Source organism: Elaeis guineensis, chromosome 10, assembly GCF_000442705.2.
Source record: "Elaeis guineensis isolate ETL-2024a chromosome 10, EG11, whole genome shotgun sequence".
Lineage (NCBI taxonomy): Eukaryota > Viridiplantae > Streptophyta > Magnoliopsida > Arecales > Arecaceae > Elaeis > Elaeis guineensis.
Genome location: NC_026002.2, coordinates 14103341 through 14125982, shown reverse-complemented (window position 1 = coordinate 14125982; position 22642 = coordinate 14103341). Strand labels below are relative to the sequence as shown.

General features: G+C 47.2%; 1 protein-coding gene across 3 annotated transcripts; it reads left to right on the top strand.

The window, feature by feature from the left end:
* Window positions 1-12257: 12257 nt before the first annotated feature.
* Window positions 12258-18525, top strand: LOC105053114 (protein Brevis radix-like 1). Of its 3 annotated transcripts, none has more exons than XR_003802002.2 (5): window positions 12258-12587; window positions 12689-13104; window positions 16773-16908; window positions 17012-17555; window positions 18011-18525. XR_003802002.2 is itself a non-coding variant. In XM_010934155.3 (5 exons), exons 1-5 carry the CDS (start codon window positions 12453-12455, stop codon window positions 18087-18089), a joined length of 1179 nt encoding a protein of 392 aa, XP_010932457.2. In that variant the 5' UTR covers window positions 12261-12452; the 3' UTR covers window positions 18090-18525. The 3 variants fall into 3 exon arrangements, 2 of the variants coding, with proteins under 2 accessions (XP_010932457.2, XP_010932455.2); XM_010934155.3 differs by having other exon boundaries at window positions 12261-12587; window positions 12701-13104; window positions 17012-17436; XM_010934153.3 differs by having other exon boundaries at window positions 12261-12587; window positions 17012-17436.
* The last annotated feature ends 4117 nt before the right edge of the window (window positions 18526-22642 follow it).

The window sequence follows — 22642 nt, the reverse complement described above, 5'->3', positions numbered from 1 at the left end:
ACCGTCGGAGGGTCCCCGCCGGAGCCACCTCCGGTCAGCGTGGACTTTCTTTTGCAGGCGCTCGTTCCCGGCGACCAGGCGACGAGGGGATTGGCGCCAACAGATTGGCGCGCTAGAAAGGGGGCAAAACAAGGTAGCGGTACTTTATCCCCATGAAATTCGAGATGACAAAGACAAGAGCTCAACGATCGAGGGCCACTGGGTCGGCGAGGCTCTCTTCCCGTCGGGAAGAGGCCTCCCCTCCGCCCTCCATGGTGGAACCCAGCTCTCCGCATCCCGCAGTGACCACGGAGGCACAAATCGCGGCAATAGTTCGGCAGATGATCGTACTGACAGACGCGGTCAAGAGCCTTCAAAGGCAACCAGTCCGACAGCCGCCTTCACCGGCCGAACAACCGACGGCGCATCCGATGCCCTCCAGGAGCAGCCGCCGACGTCCGCACCGATCTCCCTCGCCCCCTACGGAGCACCTGTCACAGCACTCCCACCAAAAGAAGGAGGGGCGTCCGCGGCGTGACAACCGTCGGTTTGAACGACCATCTCCTTCCCAGCTGGAGCGAGCGAGGAAGGAGAAGCGGCCGCGAGCACCGTCCGCTTCCCTTTCAGATTCATCGGAAGACTCCACCCCTGGGGTCTCTCAGCACCGACGGATTGACAACTACGAACGCAGGTTCGAGAAAATCGATCGTCGACTTGCCCAGTTGCAGATCGACAGCCAGAAGTCCTCGAATGATGTTGATTTCCAGACCACCCAACCTCTCTCCCGACTCATCCTTGACAAATCGATCCCCAGTCAGTTCAAGATGCCGCACGTGGAGCCCTACGACGGCTCCACCGACCCAATCGACCATTTGGAGAGCTACAGAGCTCTCATGACGATCCAAGGGGCAACCGACGCTCTCCTTTGCATCGGCTTCCCCGCCACACTATGCAAAGCTGCCAGGGCCTGGTACTCCAGTCTTTGATCGAGAAGTATTCACTCCTTCGGGTAGCTTGAGCACTCCTTCGGGGCCCACTTCAGCACTAGCCGAAAGCCGCCCCGAACATCGGACAGCCTTTTCTCTCTTAAACAAGGAGAAAATGAGACGCTCTGACATTTCGTGGCGCGGTTCAATGCGGCCACGCTCGAGGTTCGGGACCTCAATGAGGACATGGCCATTTCGGCCATGAAGCACGGGCTGAGGGCATCCCGGTTCACCTACTTCCTGGACAAAATCCTCCTCCGAACGTACGTCGAGCTGCTGGAACGTGCGTACAAGTATATGCGCACCGACGAGGGAGCTTCCGATCGGCGTCTGGCCGAGCCCAAAGGCCCGAAGGAGAAGCGGAGGAAGGGTCGGGACCCCACTGTGCCTAGCAGACCCCGACTGACAGTCGGGTCTCACCCCCACCACGGGACCAGAGGTCGCCCCGACGGCGGAGTCCAAGGCCGATGCACCCCAGGTACGATTCTTACACTCCCCTCTCTACTCCTCGTGCGCAGATTTTGATGGAAATCGAAGGGGAAGAGTACCTGCGACGGCCTCCGCCTCTGAAGGCAAAGGGCCTCGACCGACGGAAGTATTGCCGATTCTACCGGAGCCACGGCCACAATACCGAGCAATGTATCCAGCTTAAGGATGAGATCGAAGCCCTCATCCGCCGAGGATATCTCGGTAAATTCCGGAGGAACCCCCTGACTCAACCCGTTGCCGACCGACGACCCCAGCCGACTGAAGAAGCGACGACTAATCAGCCTACGGTCGGGGTCATCAACATGATTTCCAAACAGTCGGGCCTGGGGACATCTGCTGGAGGGGAGCCGACGAAGAAGCCACGCCCGGACGATGTAATTACTTTTACTGAAGAAGATGTCCGGGGCATCCAAACTCTCTACGATGATGCTGTTGTTGTCTCGACAACGATAGCAAACTATGATGTAAAAAGGATTTTTGTAGATAATGGAAGTTCGACGAACGTTTTGTTTTACTCGACCTTCTCCCGGATGCGACTATCGACCGACCGACTCAAGAGGATCTCTACACCCCTAATAGGCTTCGTTGGGGATGCCGTTACAACGGAAGGAGAAGTTACTTTACCCGTAACGGTTGGCACCGAACCACGACAAAGCACAGTCCATTTGACTTTCGCGGTCGTCCAAGTGTCCTCGGCTTATAACGCCATACTTGGAAGACCTGGATTAAACGCCCTCAAGGTGATAGTTTTGACGTACCACCTCCTGGTTCGGTTTCCGACCAAAAACGGAGCCGGAAAAATGCGCGGAGACCAACAGCTCGCTCGTCGATGCTTCCAGATCTCCGCTCAAAGCGAGGAGTTGAAGGGCTCCCTAGTGATCGACAAGCTAGACCAACGGAAGGAGGAAGAACAAGGTGAACCGGCCGAACAGCTCATTCCCATCGCAATAACGGGAAACCCCGATCGAAAGGTGTGGGTCGGGTCTCAATTACCCGACCCCGAGCGACGACATCTGGTGGAGCTACTAAAGGCAAACACCGACGTATTCGCCTGGTCGGCGGCGGATATGGCAGGAATTCCCCCGAAGATGATGACACACCGACTCAACATCGACCTAACGATGAGGCCGGTGAGGCAGAAGAAAAGGTCTTTCGCTTTGGAAAGATAGAGGGTCATCGACGAAGAAGTGGACAAGCTACTCGAGGCGGGCTTCATCAGAGAGGCCACCTATCCCGATTGGTTCGTCAATGTTGTCATGATGAAGAAAACCAACGAAAAGTGGAGGATCTGCATCAACTACACCGACTTGAATCGGGCTTGTTCGAAGGACAGCTTCCCACTCCCGAAGATCGACCAGCTGGTGGATGCGACGTCCGAATTTTGACTGCTCAGCTTCATGGACGCCTTCGTCGGATACAACCAGATTCGGATGGTGCCTAAAGACGAGGAGCACACCGCTTTCGTGACCCCCAAGGGCCTCTACTGCTACCAAGTAATGCCCTTCGGACTGAAGATGCCGGCGCCACCTACCAGCGACTTGTCAACAAGGTCTTTAAAGACCAGATCGGGTGCAACATGGAAGTATATATCGATGACATGCTGGTGAAAAGTTTGCGGATTCCGAATCATATCTAGGATCTCGAAGAAACCTTCCGCACTCTACGATGACACCGGATGAAGCTGAACCCGACTAAGTACGCCTTTGGAGTGACCTCGGAGAAGTTCCTCGAATTCCTCGTCTCGCAACGGAGAATCGAGGCTAACCTCGAGAAGATCAAGGCCATCATCGACATCTGCCATCCGAACACCAAGAAAGAAGTCCAACAGTTGAATGGAAAAATCGTCGCCCTCAGCCGGTTCATCTCTCGATCGGCTGAAAGGTGCCTCCCGTTCTTCAAGACTCTGAGGCAGGCAAGGGGCTTCTCTTGGTCAGACAAGTGTCGGCGGGCCTCCGAGGACTTGAAGGGGTACCTGGCTTCCCCACCGTTGCTTGTGAAGCCGGAAGTTGGAGAGACGCTGTATCTCTATTTGGCCACCTCTCCCAAGGCGGTTAGTTCGGTCCTCGTCCGAGAGAACGAGAGCCAAATTCATCAACCTATATACTACACCAGCAAAGTGCTTCGCGGCGCTGAAGCTCGGTACTCAGAGACAGAAAAGATAATTTTTGCCCTGACCGTCTCCGCACAACGACTCCGACCATACTTCCAGGCATATGCCATAGTGGTCCTCACCAACCAGCCCTTGAGGGCGATATTGCGCTGACCTGACACATCGGGACGACTGACAAAGTGGGCGATGAAGCTCAGCGAGTTCGACATACAGTACTGACCGCGACCTGCCTTGAAAGCCCAGGTCCTCGCCGACTTCATCGCAGAGTGCCCGACGACCGACTAAGGATCGGAAGGCGAGAACCCTGAAGGAGCTGCGGTCTCCGAGCCTGACCTGGTGTCCACCTGGGTACTACACATCGATGGAGCCTCAAACGCCCAGGAGAGCGGGGCTGGTTTCCTGCTCACCAACTCGGAGGGAGTGGTTACTGAACACGCCCTCCGATTCGACTTCAAGGCCTCCAACAATCAGGCCGAATATGAGGTGCTCGTCACAGGCTTAAGGTTGGCGCTGGAGCTCGGGGTCGACCGGCTCAAAGTCTTCTCCGACTCTCAACTGATCGTTGGGCAAATCCAAGGCGAGTTCGAGGCGCGGGATCCGACCATGGCCAAATACCACCAAAAAGTAAAAGATCTCGTGGCACCCCTCAAGTACTTCGAGATCTTCCATATCCCCAGGTCGGAGAATGCCCGGGCTGACACACTCTCCAGGCTGGCGACTTCAGCTTACGACGCTTTGGGCCAGATGCTCGTGGAGAATCTCGGGCAGTCGAGCATCGACAAGGTCGAAGGAGTGCTGCAACTAACGGCCGAACCAAGTTGGATAGATCCGATTGTTCGGTACCTGACCGACGGGATCAGTCCTGAAGATCCCGCGGAGGCCAGGCGGCTCCGATGGTCGGCCACCCAATATGTGATAATGGATGGCCGACTCTACAAAAGGTCTTTCTCCCTTCCCTTGCTCAGGTGTTTGGGACCGACCGACTCAGACTACGCACTCAGAGAAGTGCACGAGGGGATCTGCAGGAGTCACTTGGGGGGCAGATCCTTGGCCTACAAGGTCCTGCGGCAAGGCTACTACTGGCCCACCATGAGGAAGGATGTGGCTGAGCTGATCCGAAAGTGTGAACAATGCCAAAAGTACGCCAATGTACAACACCAGCCAGCCAGCCAAATCACTCCCATTATCGCCCCATGGCCCTTTGCCCAGTAGAGAATCGACATACTCGGACCCTTTTCTCCGACGTCCGGACAACGGAAGTTCATCGTCGTCGCGATCGATTACTTTACCAAGTGGGTGGAGGTCGAGCCCCTGGCACAGATTACTGAGCGAAAGATGGAGGACTTCGTCCAGAAGTTCATCATCTTCAGGTTCGGATTGCCGCATACCATTGTCACCGACAATGGACGACAGTTTGACAACCAGGACTTCAGAGACTTCTGCGCGAGGTTTCGCATCACTCACCGATTGACTTCTGTCGGGCACCCACAGTCCAACGACGAAGTCGAGGTGACCAACCGGACCATACTACACGGGCTCAAGACCCGACTGAACGAAGCCAAGGGTCTCTGGGTCGAGGAGTTGAACTCCGTCCTATGGGCGTACCGGACGACACCCCGGGTCCCGACCGGGGAATCGCCTTTCAACCTGGCCTATGGAACGGAGGCCATGATCCCGCTGGAGATCGGGCTACCATCAACTAGGGTCGAGCAGTATCAAGAGCCGAACAACTCCGAGTGCCGGAGAGCCGACCTAGACCTCCTCCCCGAGCTTCGGGACGAGGCTCAACTTCGCATGGCTTCTTACTGACAGAAAGTAGCCCGATATTACAACGCCAGAGTAAAGCCGAAGCTCTTCCGACCCGGAGACCTGGTCTTGAGAAAGGCGGAGGTCTCGAAACCCCTAGACCAGGGGAAGTTGTCCCTGAACTGGGAGGGACCCTACAAGGTAGCCGACACCTACGGACCGAGAGCTTACTGGCTGGAGACCCTAGAAGGGACGATCATCCTACGGACTTGGAACGCCGACAATCTAAGGATGTACTATTAGTGAACTCTGTATCCCCCTCACTTGGAATACGAACTCAGTTTTAAACTTCGGAGTCTGGAATGCCGACTCTTCGACTGTTGTTCGGCGCTCACCAAGGGATGCGAGTCCCCGGTGTCCCAACTCGGACTTGACGATCCGCTACGAACCGATGGACCGACCGCCGACGATGCATCGGATGCTTAAAGGACCGACGCATCTGCGACGACGGGAGCTACACTCCTTCTACATCTAAAATTCCCGGCCAAAATGATTGAGCGGAACGATCGGCCGACTCGCCGGCCCCGCTCCGACCGGGAAGGGCAAAGCACCCTAGCAACCAACATCGCATTCACGACTGGCCGACCGGGTCGAGACCGGTCGAAGGGTATTCGGCTTACCCCCGTTTACCACACGGCGCGACGCAAGTACCCGACCTAAGTCTGGGTAGCGAAAACTCGACTTGCCATCGCTCTCCCGACCAAACGTGTCGATCATGTAGGATGATGTACCAGACACAGTCCGACCGATCGCATCAGACGACATTCGGGTCATCGGGGTGCACCCGAAAGTCGATCGACTTTCGTCCCCCCGAACGACCTTCGACTCCGCCGGCACGGCCGACTCAACGGACTCGTGCCTGGAAGTCGGTCGACCCCCGACTCATGCCAGGATGACGTACGTTCGACTCTGGCATTCGGTTTATGACCTAATGACGGACGTCTGGTCCAGGCCTAAAGACGGGCGATTAATGGTCGGAGTTCGTCTTGCTTACCCTATGACGCACTACCGACTATCTCGACTGACAAATCGGGATATTGTAGGGTGCCCTAATGCGGTACGTCGGGACTGCATCTCTCCGACCTTATGACCCCACGACTACAGGTATATCCTGACAGGCAAAAAAAAAAAAGTCGAAAAGGAAATCAGAAATTTCTTAAGTCCTTTTAAGTCTACAAAATCGGGTCGAAGCCCGGTTACAAGTGCGCAAAGAAAAATAAAAAACAACAAAGGAGGATAAGGCCACGATCATCCTTCGGAGTCGATCTCTTCGACTGATGAAAGCTCGAGGATGACCGGTGTATCTACAATGATCGGCACTGGGTCGGCGGCCGGCGCTGGATCGACGGACGGTGCTGGATCGACGGACGACGCTGGATCGACGATCGGCGTCGGATCGACGGTCGGCATTGGATCATGGGCCGGAGCTCGGTCTGGAGTCAGGACCGTCTCTCCTTCGGCAATCTGCTCCGGGACGGCCTCTCCCACCGCAGCGATGTCCCCCGACGACGGGTCGGCCATCTCTTCCGTGGCTTGGTCCTCAGCCTCCGGTGGAATGATACCGCTGAGGTCCAGCTCCGGGTACAGAGCTTGGACTGCATCTCGACCATCTTCATACCCCACCCGGTACGATGCAAAGCCGGTCTCCAGTAGCTCCTCCCGATACCTGTAGGAGCCACGGAAGTCGTCCACCGCCCGATTCAGTGACTCCTTCGCCGACCTCACCTCCGCTTCCGCCCGATCGAGAGAGTCCTTCGCCGACTTCACCTATGCCTTTGCTATGTCGGCATCGGCCTGGGCAATCGACAAGTCCTCCTCAGCCTTGGCGAGGTTCTTCAGGCTGACCCGGAGCTGCTCGCGTTCGGCCTCGAGCTCGGTGGCAACGCCGTCCCATTCGCGCTGCAGATGGTGTGCTGTCCGACCCTTGCACTTGGCCTCCTTTCGGGCCGACTTGAGTTCAGACTCGAGATGAGAGACCTTGTCCTCCAGCCTCGCCTCCCGGTCGGTCGACTGCTTTAGGTGTTCGACCAGCGCCGCCTTGTCAGCTTCGACAACCGTCGCCCTGTCCTTCCAGGCCGCCCGGATGTTCCCGAACCTCCAGTACCCGGCCTCAAGTTCAGACATGGTATAAATTAGCTGCAAACATGGACGCTGCGTCAGGAAAGCGAAATAATGAGAACAGTAAGAAGGGAAGAGACGAAGTGGAACTTACCCCGACCATGGTCGGATAGAACGAAGATAGCATCTCGGTTACCTGCCGAGACCTCAGGACCTCCACATCAGCTGGGAGAAGGATCCCCTGGCATAGCCTCCTGGCCAAATTATGGTCGGCCAGGGCCGACAATCCTTCAGGGGCCTGAGCGCCAGGTGACGCGGCGGTACTCCCCGACCTTGGGTCATCGGCGGGGGCCATCGGGGCTTTCCCCCGATCGGCCGCCCCGGTCCATTGATCGGGCAAGGAAGGGATGCTCGAGCTTGACTGAGCACCCCCCGTTGCAGCTCCAGATGCCGTTGGATGTCGTTCGGGTTCCCGAACGGCGTCCGACGCCACTCTCGTCGGCGAAGCCGCCAACGTTTCTTCAGCCACTTCCCCCGCCGGCCGCTCCACCGGTTGCACCGTCGGAGCCGAGAGTGTGATCACCGGCTCCGACTGTTTGGTCCCCGACGCTGCAACGGTCGGCGCCGCTGTTGAGGGTTTCTTCGACGGTCGTGAGGGTCCGGCCCCGGACGCCGGCCTCTTCCTTGCCGCATATTGTCTGATTTCAGCGTCGGTTAGCCTCATCCTCGACGGTGTCCCTACGATTCCGACAAAAGGATCAATATATGCTCGAGAACAAATGCCAAATAAAAAGACAACCGAGGGATCGGATGATACCTAGGTGGGGGACCAGGCTCAGGCCAGCATCATAGAGGGCTTGTTCGGTAACAAGCTCCCTCTGCTTCGGGACCGACATGTCCTTGAGTCGGTGGAAGTCCTCCCGGTTGTCCACCTCCACCCGGCTGTTCTCGTTTGCCTCGGTTTGGGACATGCCCCAATGAGAAGAGAAGCCCCAGGGAGAAGAAGAAGAAACAAAGAAAAACTGGTTCTTCCACTCGTGAATGGACGATGGAAGGCCAGTGATGAAGGAAAGACCCTTCCGGGGATTGAAGAGCCACCACCCTCGGGCCTTAGGATGGGGTCGGAGGATAAAAAATGCCCGGAAGAGAGAGATCCGAAGGTTGGTCGGCAGGAGCTGACACAACAGGGCGAAGCTGATTATCAGCCGAACCGAGTTCGGCGCCAGTTGCGCCGGACAGAGTCCGTAATAATCTAGCAGATTTCGGACGAACTCCGGAATCGGAAGCCGAAGACCAGCCCGGAGGTCCTCGACGTACAATGCCACCTGGCCCGCGGGCGGGTTGTTAACCCGACCACCGGCCCCTGGGGCGGAAAGTCGGAACTGCTCTGGGATATGATACTGATCCCGAAGCCGATCAACATTCGGCCCCGAAAGCGAGGAAACCTCAACTTCCGGAGTCAACCGAAGGTCATCGGTCGGGTTTTCCGACCGAGCCTCCTGAGGTGAGGTTCTAGCCATAACACCAGAACCAAGAAGAAGACAAGACCGAAGAAGAGGGAGAAGGAAAAGAAAGGGTTTTAAGAAAAACTAGAGCAAAACAGAAGAGGGGACGAACCCCGAACGAACCCTTGCGAGAGTGGGGGTGGACGCAGCTGCCGTCGACGACGGAGAGACCGCTTGGGCAGAGTCTCCGCAGCAAAACCGTCAGAAATGGAGCTTCGAGTACAAGTGGCCCCCTATATATAGAGCTGTTCGACGATCGAGATGACGCCGCGCCGACCAAGACTTCTCAGATGAGCAACACGTGGCGGCATCCGGGCCCTCTTTCGATCCGGCGGTTCAGCGCACCCATCCCAGAAGGGCCACGTCGCCTTCATTAAATGCAAAGGACGCCGGCCCAACAACCCCTGACGCGTGGCGGAAAGGCCGCGATTCGGAATTAAATCGCCCGCGGCGATTCGCGTCCCCGATGGGACGCCTGGCAGCGGCCCGCGCTCCCAAAGCCGGCGTTGGATGGCGGTTTGCATTCCCCAGAAGGCGCCGGATATCCGATCGTCTGACACCGAATCATCCGACATCCGGTCGTCTGACACCGAATCGTCCGGCATCCGGTCGTCTGACACCGAATCGTCCGGCACCCGATCACCTGACACCGGATTGACCGACGTCAAGTCACCGAACGATGGGACACCCAACATCGATTTGTCCGGATTATCCGCTGGTGAGGTCAGCAAATTTAAGACAGGAGGCAGTAAAGAATCCACTCCTTTCGTCCTACGTCCCGCCGGCGTGAAAACGCGGGCCAATGCGACATCAGGCTCAGGAGTGGGGGGGCAACTGTTGGGATATACCGACCGGCTCCGTCCGACCGACCGACTCCATCCGACCGACCGACTCCATCCGACCAACGATGGGCGACACCCACAGTGACTACCAACTATGCCCCGACCGGAGCAGATCGGCCTACCAGGCCTACGTCGCCTCCGATCGCCTGAGAGCCGACCCCCCATCACCGACTTCCTATCAGGCCCTCCTAGACGCTGAATGGGCGGCATGGGCTGCAGTCCCATCAAGTAGGCGCCGTACGAACGCTAGGGGGCATTGTCCTGCCAGGGAGCCTGGGGCGCTGTCCTGCCAGGGAGCCTGGGGCGCTGTCCTGCTAAGGACGAGAATTAATTCCTAGGACCTGTCAACTTTGTCAACGGCGTAACAACCTCCGACGATTTGACAACTCTCCAGTTGTCTACATCACCGACGGCGAGGCCATACCATCTCCTACTATAAATCGGGAAGGGCAACAGTGCTAAGAGGTCCTTTTTCGACACCCTCGAGCTCTCCCTCTCTCTCTCCCTCTCACTCTCTTTCGTAGAGCTCCTTGTCTCCTTTTTACTGTTGCCCAGTCTCCTTTCTGACTTGACCGTCGGAGGGTCCCCGTCGGAGTCGCCTCCGGTCAGCGTAGATTTTCTTTTACAGGCGCTCGTTCTCGGCGACCAGGCGACGAGGGGATTGGCGCCAACAAATGTAGTATTTTATTTTTCAAAATCTGAAAATAATTTTTTTTAAAAAAAAATTAGAAAATACACATATTCGGCGTGAACTATTGATGGTGATGATAGTCACATTGATTATGGTGAAAGCAATGGGGGTAAAACAGGACCTGTTGGCTTTTATTGTTCCTTTTAATAACATTCATTTTCCATCAAAACCCAGACAAGTTTTCTAAAAACAAAAAAGAACAGTTCTGCAAAACATTTTTTTGGTCTTGATTTTTGTATTCTAGTTTTTAACCAAAAACCAAAAATTCTAATCATATCAAGCAGGGCTTAAACTATCCGGTCCATCTGGAAAATGAAAGACACTGAATCAATTGCTAAACTAGCTTAAATAGGAAAAGGAAGGGTGATGCTGTATTAGAGACTCTGATATCATATTTCACATTTTTCATGCTATTTACCTCCATCAATTCAATCACTCAGAATAGGTAGATTTTTTCTAATAAATTTTTGGAAAATAATCGTAAATGGAATGATTAAAATCTTTAAATTGCACAAAACAGTTACTTTACCGATCCAGTGTTCATCTGAAGTAGATTAATCCGATGCTTAAGCACAGCTACGGACTCACTGTTTTGTTGGTTGAATTAGCATACATAGTCCTGAACCTCTCAGTTCTATTTTTTCTTGTTTGGATGGTTCATTTGCGATTTGAAGATCGAAACCATTTTCTTTTGTTTGGAGAATAACAAAGCTAGGAGAGAAATATTAAATGCACATATTTGCAAGCTTCAAATTTTTCTAGGTTGTCTGGACGTGATTTGAAGATTGAAACCATTTTCTATTATTTGGAGAATAACAAATTTGTGAGACAAATATTAAATGCACATTTGCATGCTTAAAATTTTGCTTAGTGCTCTGGATAATTTTTCAAGTTTCCGTGTGATACTGTGATGGTAAGAGAGAACTGCATTAGAGCTCCAAAGTTAATACAACTAGCTTATAACTCTATGCGGCACATGGATTATAATTTTTTTAAAATATAAAATATTTTATATTATTTATTTATTTTATATATATTTTAAAAATAAATATTATAATAAAAATTATATTTATGTATAATATAGATTATAAGTTATCTTGTGAAGACCGACGGCTCTGATTTCATGAAGCACTTTAAATTCATCATTTTTTATTATTTTTATTTTTAACTATTCTTAAACTTTTCTATCTCTCCTTCCACTTCTCCTTCAATTCTTTCCTCATACACATCCCTAACTCTTCCAATAGTAGACTCTTTCAGCAGTAGAACTGACAATGTGGCTCGTCGGCCATCACTACCAGCAACATCTTCGAGTTCGGGATGGAGAGAAAATATATCAATATAATGATAGATGATGATCTTGCGAGATTGATGAGCATGTCTCCAACTGATGGCTCGAAAGATATTTAAATTTTAAAAATAAAAAAAATTATTTTTTTAATATTTAAATTTGGTTAAAATTAAAAAAAATAAAAATCTAAACTTTCAAAATTTTTATCTTCTTTTTCTTTTTTTTTCTTTCTTCCTACTTCTTCGCAATAATTCGTCATTGTTATCGTTTCCGTCTCTCCTTCAGCTTTTTCTTCAATCTTCTCCTCACACACCTCCTAACTCTCCTAATAATTCATGAACTTTCGGCATCGATGAAAAAATCGCATCAATGGTTTATATAAATAGTAAATGTTTAAACCTACCCAAATGATTATTGATGACATAGTGATGTAAGGAAATGTTCCCCATTGTCATGATAACTATTTTGGTGAACTGTTCCCTTTTGTCAGAAGAATTTCAGATTCAGCAGTTTTTTTTCTCGCAGTGTCAGTCAAAGAGGCCGAGCAGTCGCTTCGCTTTAAAAGAACCAAACGTCGAACGCCTTTCGTACCTCTCGGTTCCCCCCCGCACCCGTTGCCGAGATCCGGCCTCCTCCTGCCGGGATCGAATTCGATCCGCTGGAGAAGCTTGTCGGTGCCGCCGGATCCAGCCGGGATGCTGACCTGCATCGCGTGCTCGAAGCAGCTCGGTGGCGGGCCCCTCCACGACCTGGCCACCGACGACGACGACCACGATCCCGCCGGCGGGACGCCCAGCACCCGTCAGGCCATCAAATCCCTCACCGCCCAGGTGAGATGTCGAAGTGGAGCTGGAGTTTTTGTTTGTTGGGTTCTTTGTTTCTTTCTTTTTTGCTGATTTTTGGGCTGATTGGGGGTTTCTTCATTTGGGAGGTGGGGGGTCAGCTCAAGGATATGGCGGTGAAGGCGTCGGGGGCGTACAGACACTGCAAGCCCTGTGCGGGGTCGGGGCGGCCCCACGGGGGAGGCACCGGCGGCGGCGCGGTGTATGCGGACTCAGACGGGGCGTCGGGGTCGGATCGGTTCCACCACGCGTACCGGCGGGCGGTGGAAAGCACGGGGTCGACTCCGAGGGCGTACGGGAGGGAAATGGAGGCGCGGCTGAGGGCGCTGTCGAGCGGGGAGGGGACGCCGTCGATAAGCGGGCGGACGGAGACGGGGTCGTCGTGGGTGTTCATGGAGGAGGAAGACGAACCCAAGGAGTGGGTGGCCCAGGTCGAAGCCGGGGTTCTCATCACCTTCCTCTCTCTCCCCCAAGGGGGGAATGACCTCAAGAGGATTAGATTCAGGTACGCCCTTCGGTTTCGCCTTTTGTTTCTATTTCGTTGTTTCGCTTGGATTGCGGCTGGGGCCGGGATCGGCGGTGCGGTCACCGGCACCGCCATATCTTTGTCTTTGTTTGCGACCGAGATCTGGAAACGTTCGGTGAGGTGAGTGCTAGTTCATATCTGCCAAAGGGCTGGAAAATAGGTTCTGGGTGGTGTTGAAATTTGCGCTGTAGTCACCGGTAGTTGACGCAGTTGATGAACTAGGCAGAGACTGAGACGTAGAGTTCGCAGAAGGATCACTTGTGGCACCCAAAAATGAACCCCAAAAAGTGACCAAATTCGTTCTGGTGTCGGATTATTTTTGTGCTTCGCTTCGATTCGAAACATAGCCAAATTGGCCTGTCTAAACTTGGAAACCCTCTGCACGGATCTCGCACCCTCCGCAATCGCGTCGCTGTAATCAGGGATCTCTCACAGAATGTCCTTCGAATTTATTACATATTTATTATTATTATTATAGAAAAGTGGAGTTTAAAAAAGCAAATAAAGCAAGAGGTGGGGAAAGTGGTTAACTGGTTATGTTTGGAAGTATTTTGCCCGGTTAGTATCACTCTACTCTTTTTCCGGCTTCCCTAATTGTCTTTTATCCTCGTTGGTGGTCCTTAATTAGTACTGTGGCCCTTGGCTTGACTCGTTGAAGGCATCCTAGACTCTAAAGAGTGAAGACAAAAGGTCCACCTTCTACTAACAGTGCTAATTTTATAACGGTGATGGGCCGACTTAGTTTGGGATGAGTTATTAGCTATATCAAGTTTCATGGGATTGAGTTCAGTATGTCATTTAAAATTTTTACTGATTGCCAGGCAATTGAGTGGAGGAGATGGGGATTCGCCTGGTGCGATGCCTGGCTGTATCACTATGAGACTCTTGAGAACTTCGGTTAATAATTCAATGTGTTAGAAGAAGAATGCTGAGATGAGTACTGAATTGAAGTTTGGCATGAAACTTCAAGCTGTAACTGAGTGGATTATTGGGCAGAATCAGTGGATGCACTAGAAAACTCTGGCCTTTAATGTTGTTGTGACATGTGGGGGCCACATGGTTATCGGATCTGGTGTGTTTACATAGGACAAGGTTTAGGCTGCAGCTGCCAGCTGCCCGGTGCAACGACCCATAGATTATGATGCCTTGTCCAATCTCTGGTAATTGGGGGCTCAGATCTGTCATAGCTGTTAGATATGGCTATGTGCTTCACACGACAAGCTATGTTTTAGATATAGCTGGTTATAAGAGTGCCACAGGGCTAACCAGGCCTCAAGTTGAGAGTCCAAAATCTTTCCTATAAAGTTTAGCTATAAAATGGTCATAGCTTATAAGTGAGCAAAGTTCTTAATTTTATTTTGATTAAGAATATGAGAATCTAAATTAGTTGGTTTCTCACACCAGTGAGAAGGAGAGAATGAAACCTGTCTCCTTATTAGATTTCCCACTGATCCTGTTTCAATTTCTTTCTAAACTTTTATAGAAGTTCCTTTTTTTTTAAAAAAAAAAACTACAAATTTATTGTCTTTCTTTGGGCAAAAATATCATTTCACCTCTTGCAACTATCACTTGCCTATAGGATGCAAACATTTGCATTTTTTAAGATAAAGGCCTCTTAAAATTTAAATCTCTCTCGAGGTTGAGAAAAAGAAAATTTTGTATAACTCAGTTGGTGTTTGTTTATGAGAAAATATAAATAATAAAATATCTTTGACTAAATCATGTGATAAAATTTAAACTTTCTTGTGTTTCGGAGCTGTCCAACGCTTTATGAAGTAAGACATATTGTGGTGGACAGCTCGCAAAGCTGACATGGATGTGAAAGCCTTCTAGTTTAGATGACGTGTGATCAAAGCCTTCTCCGGGACTATCTGTTGAGCCCTTCTCATGTTCTCCTTCAGTGGTCTACCCTTCTCTGTACATGTTCTCGGTTAGCGAATAGACTGCCTTGTAGTTATTACACTACAGGAAGAGAGACGAGAAATGTGCCAGTTAAAAAATATTTTTACTACAAAAGTAATAAAATATTTGATCAAGTAGCAATCCATATCATTCATGCTTCTTCTCACCTATAGCTACATGTGGAAGAAGTAAGGGCAGCATATGTTTATCAAAGCTAGGCGGGTTGGTGATACGTCATGTCAGATTCATTACAGATATAATTTGTTGCATGGCCCCATATTTGCACATCAACATAATTTTCGGGAAAATGAGTAGGGTAGCTTGACTACCTGATGATCTGGAGCCCTACTATTTTTGAGATGACATACTTTACCAAACTCCATCTTCTTCTACTCTAAATGACAACTACTTCCAGAGGAGAGAAATATCAGGCAGCTGAGCTTCCAGCATTGAAATAGGCCTTATGGCCAACTAATTTTGAGTTAGTGAATCTTGCTTCTCTTTTTTGAATTTGTGTACTGTGAAAATGTGCATTCTATATCCTTGACTTTAATATCCTTTCTCCTGTCTTCTATGTCTTCTAGTTTGCATCTGGTTAGACCGAATCCATAAGCTATTGCTGAATGCAATACCAGAGCCTATGGATTTGGTAACATATCCAAATCCATATCCAACTTGACAAGGCAGAATTTCGGAATTAAACATAGAATCATATTACCTCATTAACTTTAGGTCTTATAGTTGGAATGCAGAATAGACCTCGGAATAACCACTTCTCCGGTCCTATCCTAGGAATAACTGCCAGACACACCTAAGTAGGGGAGTGGACCACTGGTCTCCAATAATTCCATCAAACCTGGATCTGCGCTTTGTTAGTCCTCATGAGGCAGGCATCCTGGTGGCACATTACTAAAAACTGTCCAAAAACTAGAAGTAATGAAAAGGGGCAAGGGCAGACATAAATGGAAAGCAACATCAGAATATTCTATTAATCCCATATGCAAAGAGGGCCTGAGGGTTTAATGATAGATCCAGTTCATATCTAACATGATTACTACCTTAGGTATGTCAAAATGGTCAAACCTACTATCCTTGATGGGCAGTCTCACCATTGATTGTTTAGTTGCCTTAATGATTGGTGAGATGCACCATAATGTACAGTGATGGCTGAGAAGAAGTAGAGAGGATCCCCAAGTAACTGGGTTTTAACTCTCACAATTTAGATGACAAGAAATGACCTAGCATATCCTCTAGAATGAAGGTCCTTTTTTGGGTACAATAGTTCTATGAAGGTCTTTTACTTGTACTAAATTATCCTTGGTCAAATAAAAACAACTTTCTGAAAAACAAGATGAATATAATCTAACCAACCTTGTATTTAGATACAATAGTTTTTCCCCCTTTTTTAGTTACATGCGAATAGAATTTGCCATAGGGAGCAATTGGGCTAGAGGTAAGGATTTAAACATTGGACAGCAACAACTTTACCACCAACAGTGATGTATGACATTGTTAACATGTGGTATCTATCAAAGTAGTTGCGAACAGTTTTTGAATAAATTAGTGAATTATCAAATACGTCTTTTTGATTAAGTCATTTACAAAAAGTGTTTTAAAGATCCTTCTGGCCATGGAATCGAGAATATTTCAAGCAATTTTATATAATTTGTAGAATTCTTTTTAACTGTGTTACCGAACATTGGAAATGCTTGAATTGTGATGCTGGTTTTGGTTGAATGGCACAGCCGGGAGATGTTTAACAGGTGGCAAGCTCAACGTTGGTGGGCCGAGAACTACGACAAGGTCATGGAGCTCTACAACGTCCAGAGGTTCAATCGCCAGGATGCCCCCCTCCCCATCCCTCCTGGCTCCGAAGATGAGGTGAGACTTGTATAAAGGCCTTCTCAGCAAACCATCCTTCTTAGTTTTTGTCCAAACTCTTTCAGGCCTTGGTTAACTCGTGGCTTTGTATTTCTTTCTTCAGAGCTCGAAGGAGGACAGCCCAGTGACCCCGCCGTTAAACAAAGAACGGCTTCCCCATAACTTTCACAGGCCATTGATGGGTGGTGGCGGTGGTGGAGCGATGGGTTACACATCATCAGACTCACTTGAGCACCGTTCCAGCCACCACTGCCACCACCATCATGGGCGCTATTATCATGATTCAGGTGGTCTGACATCAACACTGAAGCTGTCAAGCATCAGTGGAGCAAAGATGGAGACATCATCGATGGATGCATCGGTGCAAACAAGCTCATCTCCGGCGGACCAATCGGGGGAGCCATCAGTGGCAGTGAGCAATGCCAGTGACCAGGAGAGGGAGTGGGTGGAGGAGGATGCGCCCGGGGTTTATATTACCATCCAGGGGCTTCCTGGTGGCATTAGAGAGCTCCGCCGTGTACGGTTCAGGTACTCCGTCCTTTTCCTGTTCTAAACTGTAAACGAATGGGCGGGCTATGACTGAAGTATTGAAGCAAGCACCAGAGACAAATGAGGAGCGGAAGGATTAGTAGGGCTCATTTACTATGGTGTGCCTCTATGGGACCTATACGCCTTAAAAACGTAGTCATGACATTGAGATTTGGAGATTTCTTTTATTTTATATGTTGTTTTTCATAATTTACCACTTATTAGAATTATGTGGGTCAAATGTGTAGAAATCAACACCACCAAAATTTAAACCCAGAACCTCCTATTTAGAGGAGTGGAATGAATTTGGTTTGGACCTATTCAATCTGCATAAGCTATGCTGAGACCTGACCCACTGGCATCTCTACCCATGAGATTTTATGCCAAACCTACAAAAATCACGTGGACTCAACCGAGCTTGCCTTGTTGACAGGGTCTTGCTGGTTCGTTTTGAGCCACTGAATACCAGATTTTGACACACTTAGTTACACTTATTTTTTCTCATAAACAAACCTTTTGCTTGTGCCTTGTTTTGGCTTCTGATTCTTGGTTTGGATGATATAAATTGTTGCAGCCGGGAGAGATTTGGCGAGTTGCATGCAAGGATGTGGTGGGAGGAGAACCGAGCTCGGATTCATGAACAGTATCTATGACAAGGGAGAAAAGGGAGGTGCTAAAGAAGCAGCAGCTGCTGCATTGAGAGGTCTTTGCGTCCATTTGCCTTCATCTGCTTTCGGTGAAGTCTCAAGCTTCTTTCTTCGTCACTTCATGTATGAGCTATATGCAAACACTGAGCACTGGCATTGAGCAGCAGCCTTTTCCCTTCCTCAAAGGCCTGATGGCTTCTGGTCGTGCATTAACTTATGCTCCTGGTGAAGCTGGAATAGAAAGCACAAGCATGCTTTCTTGGGCGAAAAATGTGTTTTTGATTGTTTACTGTAGCCTCGTTTCTTATGCTTTGTCATTTATGCTTTTCCTACATGTCGTGCACATTGTGTGGAAGAATATTTGGGGAAATTTGAATGAGGGTGCTTGTTGTTGATGTAGAAGGAAGGCTTTGTATCATGAATGAGTGAAGATGTTATATGATCCCCTGCTGAAAGTGTCATTTCCTCTCTTCCTCCTCCTGCATCTATTTGATCTTCTTCCAGTACTTAATACCGGTTTGGTTCATGCTCTGTGGTGCTATTCAAGCATTTGCCTAGTGTTGAGAGCTTCTTGAATTGACTGGTTTAACTAGAGATTAGACGAAGATGCATGCCGTAGAGTGTCTGTATTCTGTATCATTCATGAGCAATGTTGAACAAACAACAAGAATAGGACTCTAAAGAAGAGCCTAGCATCCAAAAGCATATTGCTTGCTTTACCCGAAAAAAAAAGGAAAAAAAGGGCCTTTGCTTGCAGGGTGGCCTGCCACCTAGGCAATAGGCATGTGATCCTTCCTCTCATGCTACTTTGGCAATTGTCCTTGCATATTATCTTGAATGCTTCTGTCATGCAAATTCATTTATAACTCAAATTTAATACAAAATTAACGATAATTTACATGCAATTTATTAATAGATTAATTAGATAAAGCCTTCATACAATTTCTTCCATTCTATGAAGGGTTTTTTTATTAATGTATGATCCAATATATGAGAAGTTAAGTGAGAGACTATCATAGAAAGGAAGAAATATATGGATGCATAGCGGATGCTCTGCTGTGCATTCATGCAAATAATTTGTAGTTTTATTTAGTTTATTGCATGCTAGAAAGTAGAAAAATTTACACTTTATACAATATTTTATCCCTTCAACCTTATTTTTCAAGCATCTCTTCTTCAATGGTATTCAATTTTCTTTGCTTTCTCTAGAACCATTGTTTATTGGCCTTATCGTAGCATCACCACAGGTCGTCTATCTGCCTAACAATTATTCCAAATTGTTTATCTTGTTTAAAAATTACCTCTCTCCTTCTCTCCCTTATCTTTGGTTGGAGAGCTACGTCTGATGGTAGATTTTGACTGATATAATATTTGTTCACTTCTGTCTCAAATTTTCTTTTACCGTTATTATATTATAAAACAATTTGTAACGGGTTTGACGAAGACATTCCAACTAATATATTTTATCTATTATTTATTATCAAAATATATTATCAGTTTTTTTTTTTTTTTGCAAAATACATGAAAAGTTGTATAACTGATGGTAACCAGCAAAGGCCGCAGAACAAAACAAAAGTGGCACAATTTTAATCGTGGCCCGTCATAACTCCGACTTCATTACCTAAAAAATGCTATTTCAAACATCATTTTAAACGATGCTATAATTATTTATTTTTAAAAAAATAAAAAAAATAAAAATTATAATTTAATTTATAAAAAATAAAAATTTTAATTTTGATTCAAATAAAAATCATCATTTCAAAATTGTTTCACCATTTTAAATTAATTTTTTTCAAAAATATCTAAAAAATGAGTCTAAAAAAATAAAAAATAAATTATAATTCTAAATTTTAAGAAAATAAAAAATTTAATTTTAATTCAAATAAAAATCATCATTTCATTTCAAATTAATTTTTTAAAAAAAATATGTCAAAAAAATAAAAAACATCATTAAAAAAATTGAAAAAAAAATCAAAATTATAATTCTAATTTAAAAAAATAAAAATTTTAATTTTAATTCAAATAAAAATCACCATTTCAAATTAGTATCCCTATTTCAAATTAATTTTTTTAAAAAATATCTAAAATAAAAAATACCTCAAAAAAATTAAAAAAATAAAAAACAACATTAAAAAAATCAGAAAAAAATAAGAATTATATTTCTAAATTTTGAAAAAAATAAAAATTTTAATTTTAATTCAAATAAAAAACACCATTTCAAATTAATTTTTTTAAAAAATATCTCAAAAAAGAGAAAAAATACCTAAAAAAATAAAAAAAGCCATAAAAATAGGAAAAAAAGTAAAAAATAAAAAAATTATAATTATAATTATAAATTATAAAAAAATATAATTTTTATTTGAATTCAAAAAAATCACTGTTTCAAATTACTTTTCCCATTTCAAATTAATTTTGTTAATAAAATATTTCAAAAAAAAGTACCTCAAAAAATTAAAAAAATAAAAAAGCCATAAAAAGAAAAAAATGAGAAAAAATTAAAAAAATTAAAATTAAAATTTTAAATTTAAAAAAATAAAAATTTTAATTCTGAGACAGATGAGACACATGAGACTCTGGGTATCCATGTCCACAAAGCATAATATCCGATCACTTGACATTTTAAAAAATGGACTTAAATATCAAAAAATAAAAAAAATATAAATTTTAAATTTTAAAAATAGATAAAAAATAAAAAAATTAAATTTTTTTAAAAAATAAAAATTTTAATTTTAATTCAAATAAAAATCATCATTTCAAATTACTATCCCCATTTCAATTAATTTTTTAAAAAAAAATCTCAAAAAAAACCTCAAAAAAATTAAAAAAATACCATAAAAAATAAAAAAATAGAAAAAAATAAAAAATATAATTTAAATTTAAAAATATAAAAATATTAATTTTAATTAAAATATATATTCCAAAAAAATATCAAAAAAAAAAAATGCCATCTCCCATGGTGTTTTCCCAGGTTAAGACCCAAAAAAAAAAAGACAAAAAGCAGATCTTCCCTTTGGTGTCTTCCTTCTCCTCTCTAGCGGCACGACAACACAACGGTGAGCTCTGACGGCGGTGGTGAGCTCCCTCTTCTCTCTTTCCTTTTCCTCTGTCTCTCTCCCTCTTCTCTCCTTTTCCTTGGCCCATCGGCGATAGCCGGCCGGCGGCGGACCCGTGTGCCCCCGAATGTCGTTGGTTCGTCAGTGGGCCGGCGACGGCCGCCCCGCCCCTCCCCTTCCCTTGGCGGCCACCCCATCCCCTTGCTCGGCCGCCCCTCGCAGCGCCCTTCCCCCTTGCTCGGCTGGCGGCGGTCCTGTGGCGGTCGGTCGACGGCGTGTCGGCGGCGGTCCTGTGGCGGCGTCGACGGCGTGTCGGCGCCGCGCGCCACCCCCCTCCACATCTTTGGCCCGACGGCGAGCAGGTGGCGGTCGCCCCCTCCCCACCCGCCCCCCCTCGTTGGCCCTCCCCCCTCGTCTGCAGACGGCGGTCGGCCGACGGTGGCCCCCCGGCGGCTGCCCTGCGGGGGCGATCGACGGCCGACCGACGGTGGCCCCCCAGCGACTGCCCTACGGGGGCCGATCGACGGCAGTCCTACTGCGGCCCCCAGCGGCGGCTTTGGTATGGAGCAGTCGATGCGCCAGATACGAGATATACGTCGTCACCATGTGTTCCACATATGCCATCACCGCATATTCCGCAGATGTCATCACTAGACGTTGCACAGATGCCACCACTTTTTGATCCACAGATGGCAGTGCCTTCTTCTTCCTACATTCCTAGATGACATCACCGGGTACCAATTGGCCACATGAGTATAACACTTTCTTTTCAGGCCCATCCGTGTATCCAGATGAGAGGGTTGAGGGGGTCGTTCAGTCCGTAGATGATCTGACAGCATCAGTTATTCTTGAGCAGCATGATCAGCAGACCTCCACTGATATAGGAGAGGAGCCATCACAGCAGATACAGGAGCAGAGAAGCTGTTGAGGACCTTCCTGAAAAGGTCTAAACGACCACGGACACCACGATATCTTTGTGGGACTTAGTATTTTTTAAATTTGTACTTAGTATTTTTGAAACTTTTAATATACTATTTTTTATACACTTGATATTTTTATTCTATTTTATATTATTAATTATTAATTTTATTTTATATTATTTAATTTCAAGTGATCGGATATTATACTTTGTGGACATGGATACACATACTCTCATGTGTCTCAGAACATTAGGAGATAAAAAGTTATACTAAAAGGGCTATAGAAATTATAACGCAAATAATAATAATATATCGAATAATTTAATTATATTTATTAAAATATCTAAAAATAAGCTAAATCAGACAAGTCGGTGGGGAACCATCAAAGTTCAAGCCAATTTTTTGATAAATGAGATGAATCGGACCGCACTGGTATATCTCGATCTGGTACGGGCACGAACAGTTACGTACGGTGCGGTATGGGCCGGTATAGGTCGGTAAGATTCCAATACATTATGGTGCTTTTACCAAGCACTCAGTGCGATACAGTTTTGCTGCTATAAGTCAGTACGAGATGATACGGATT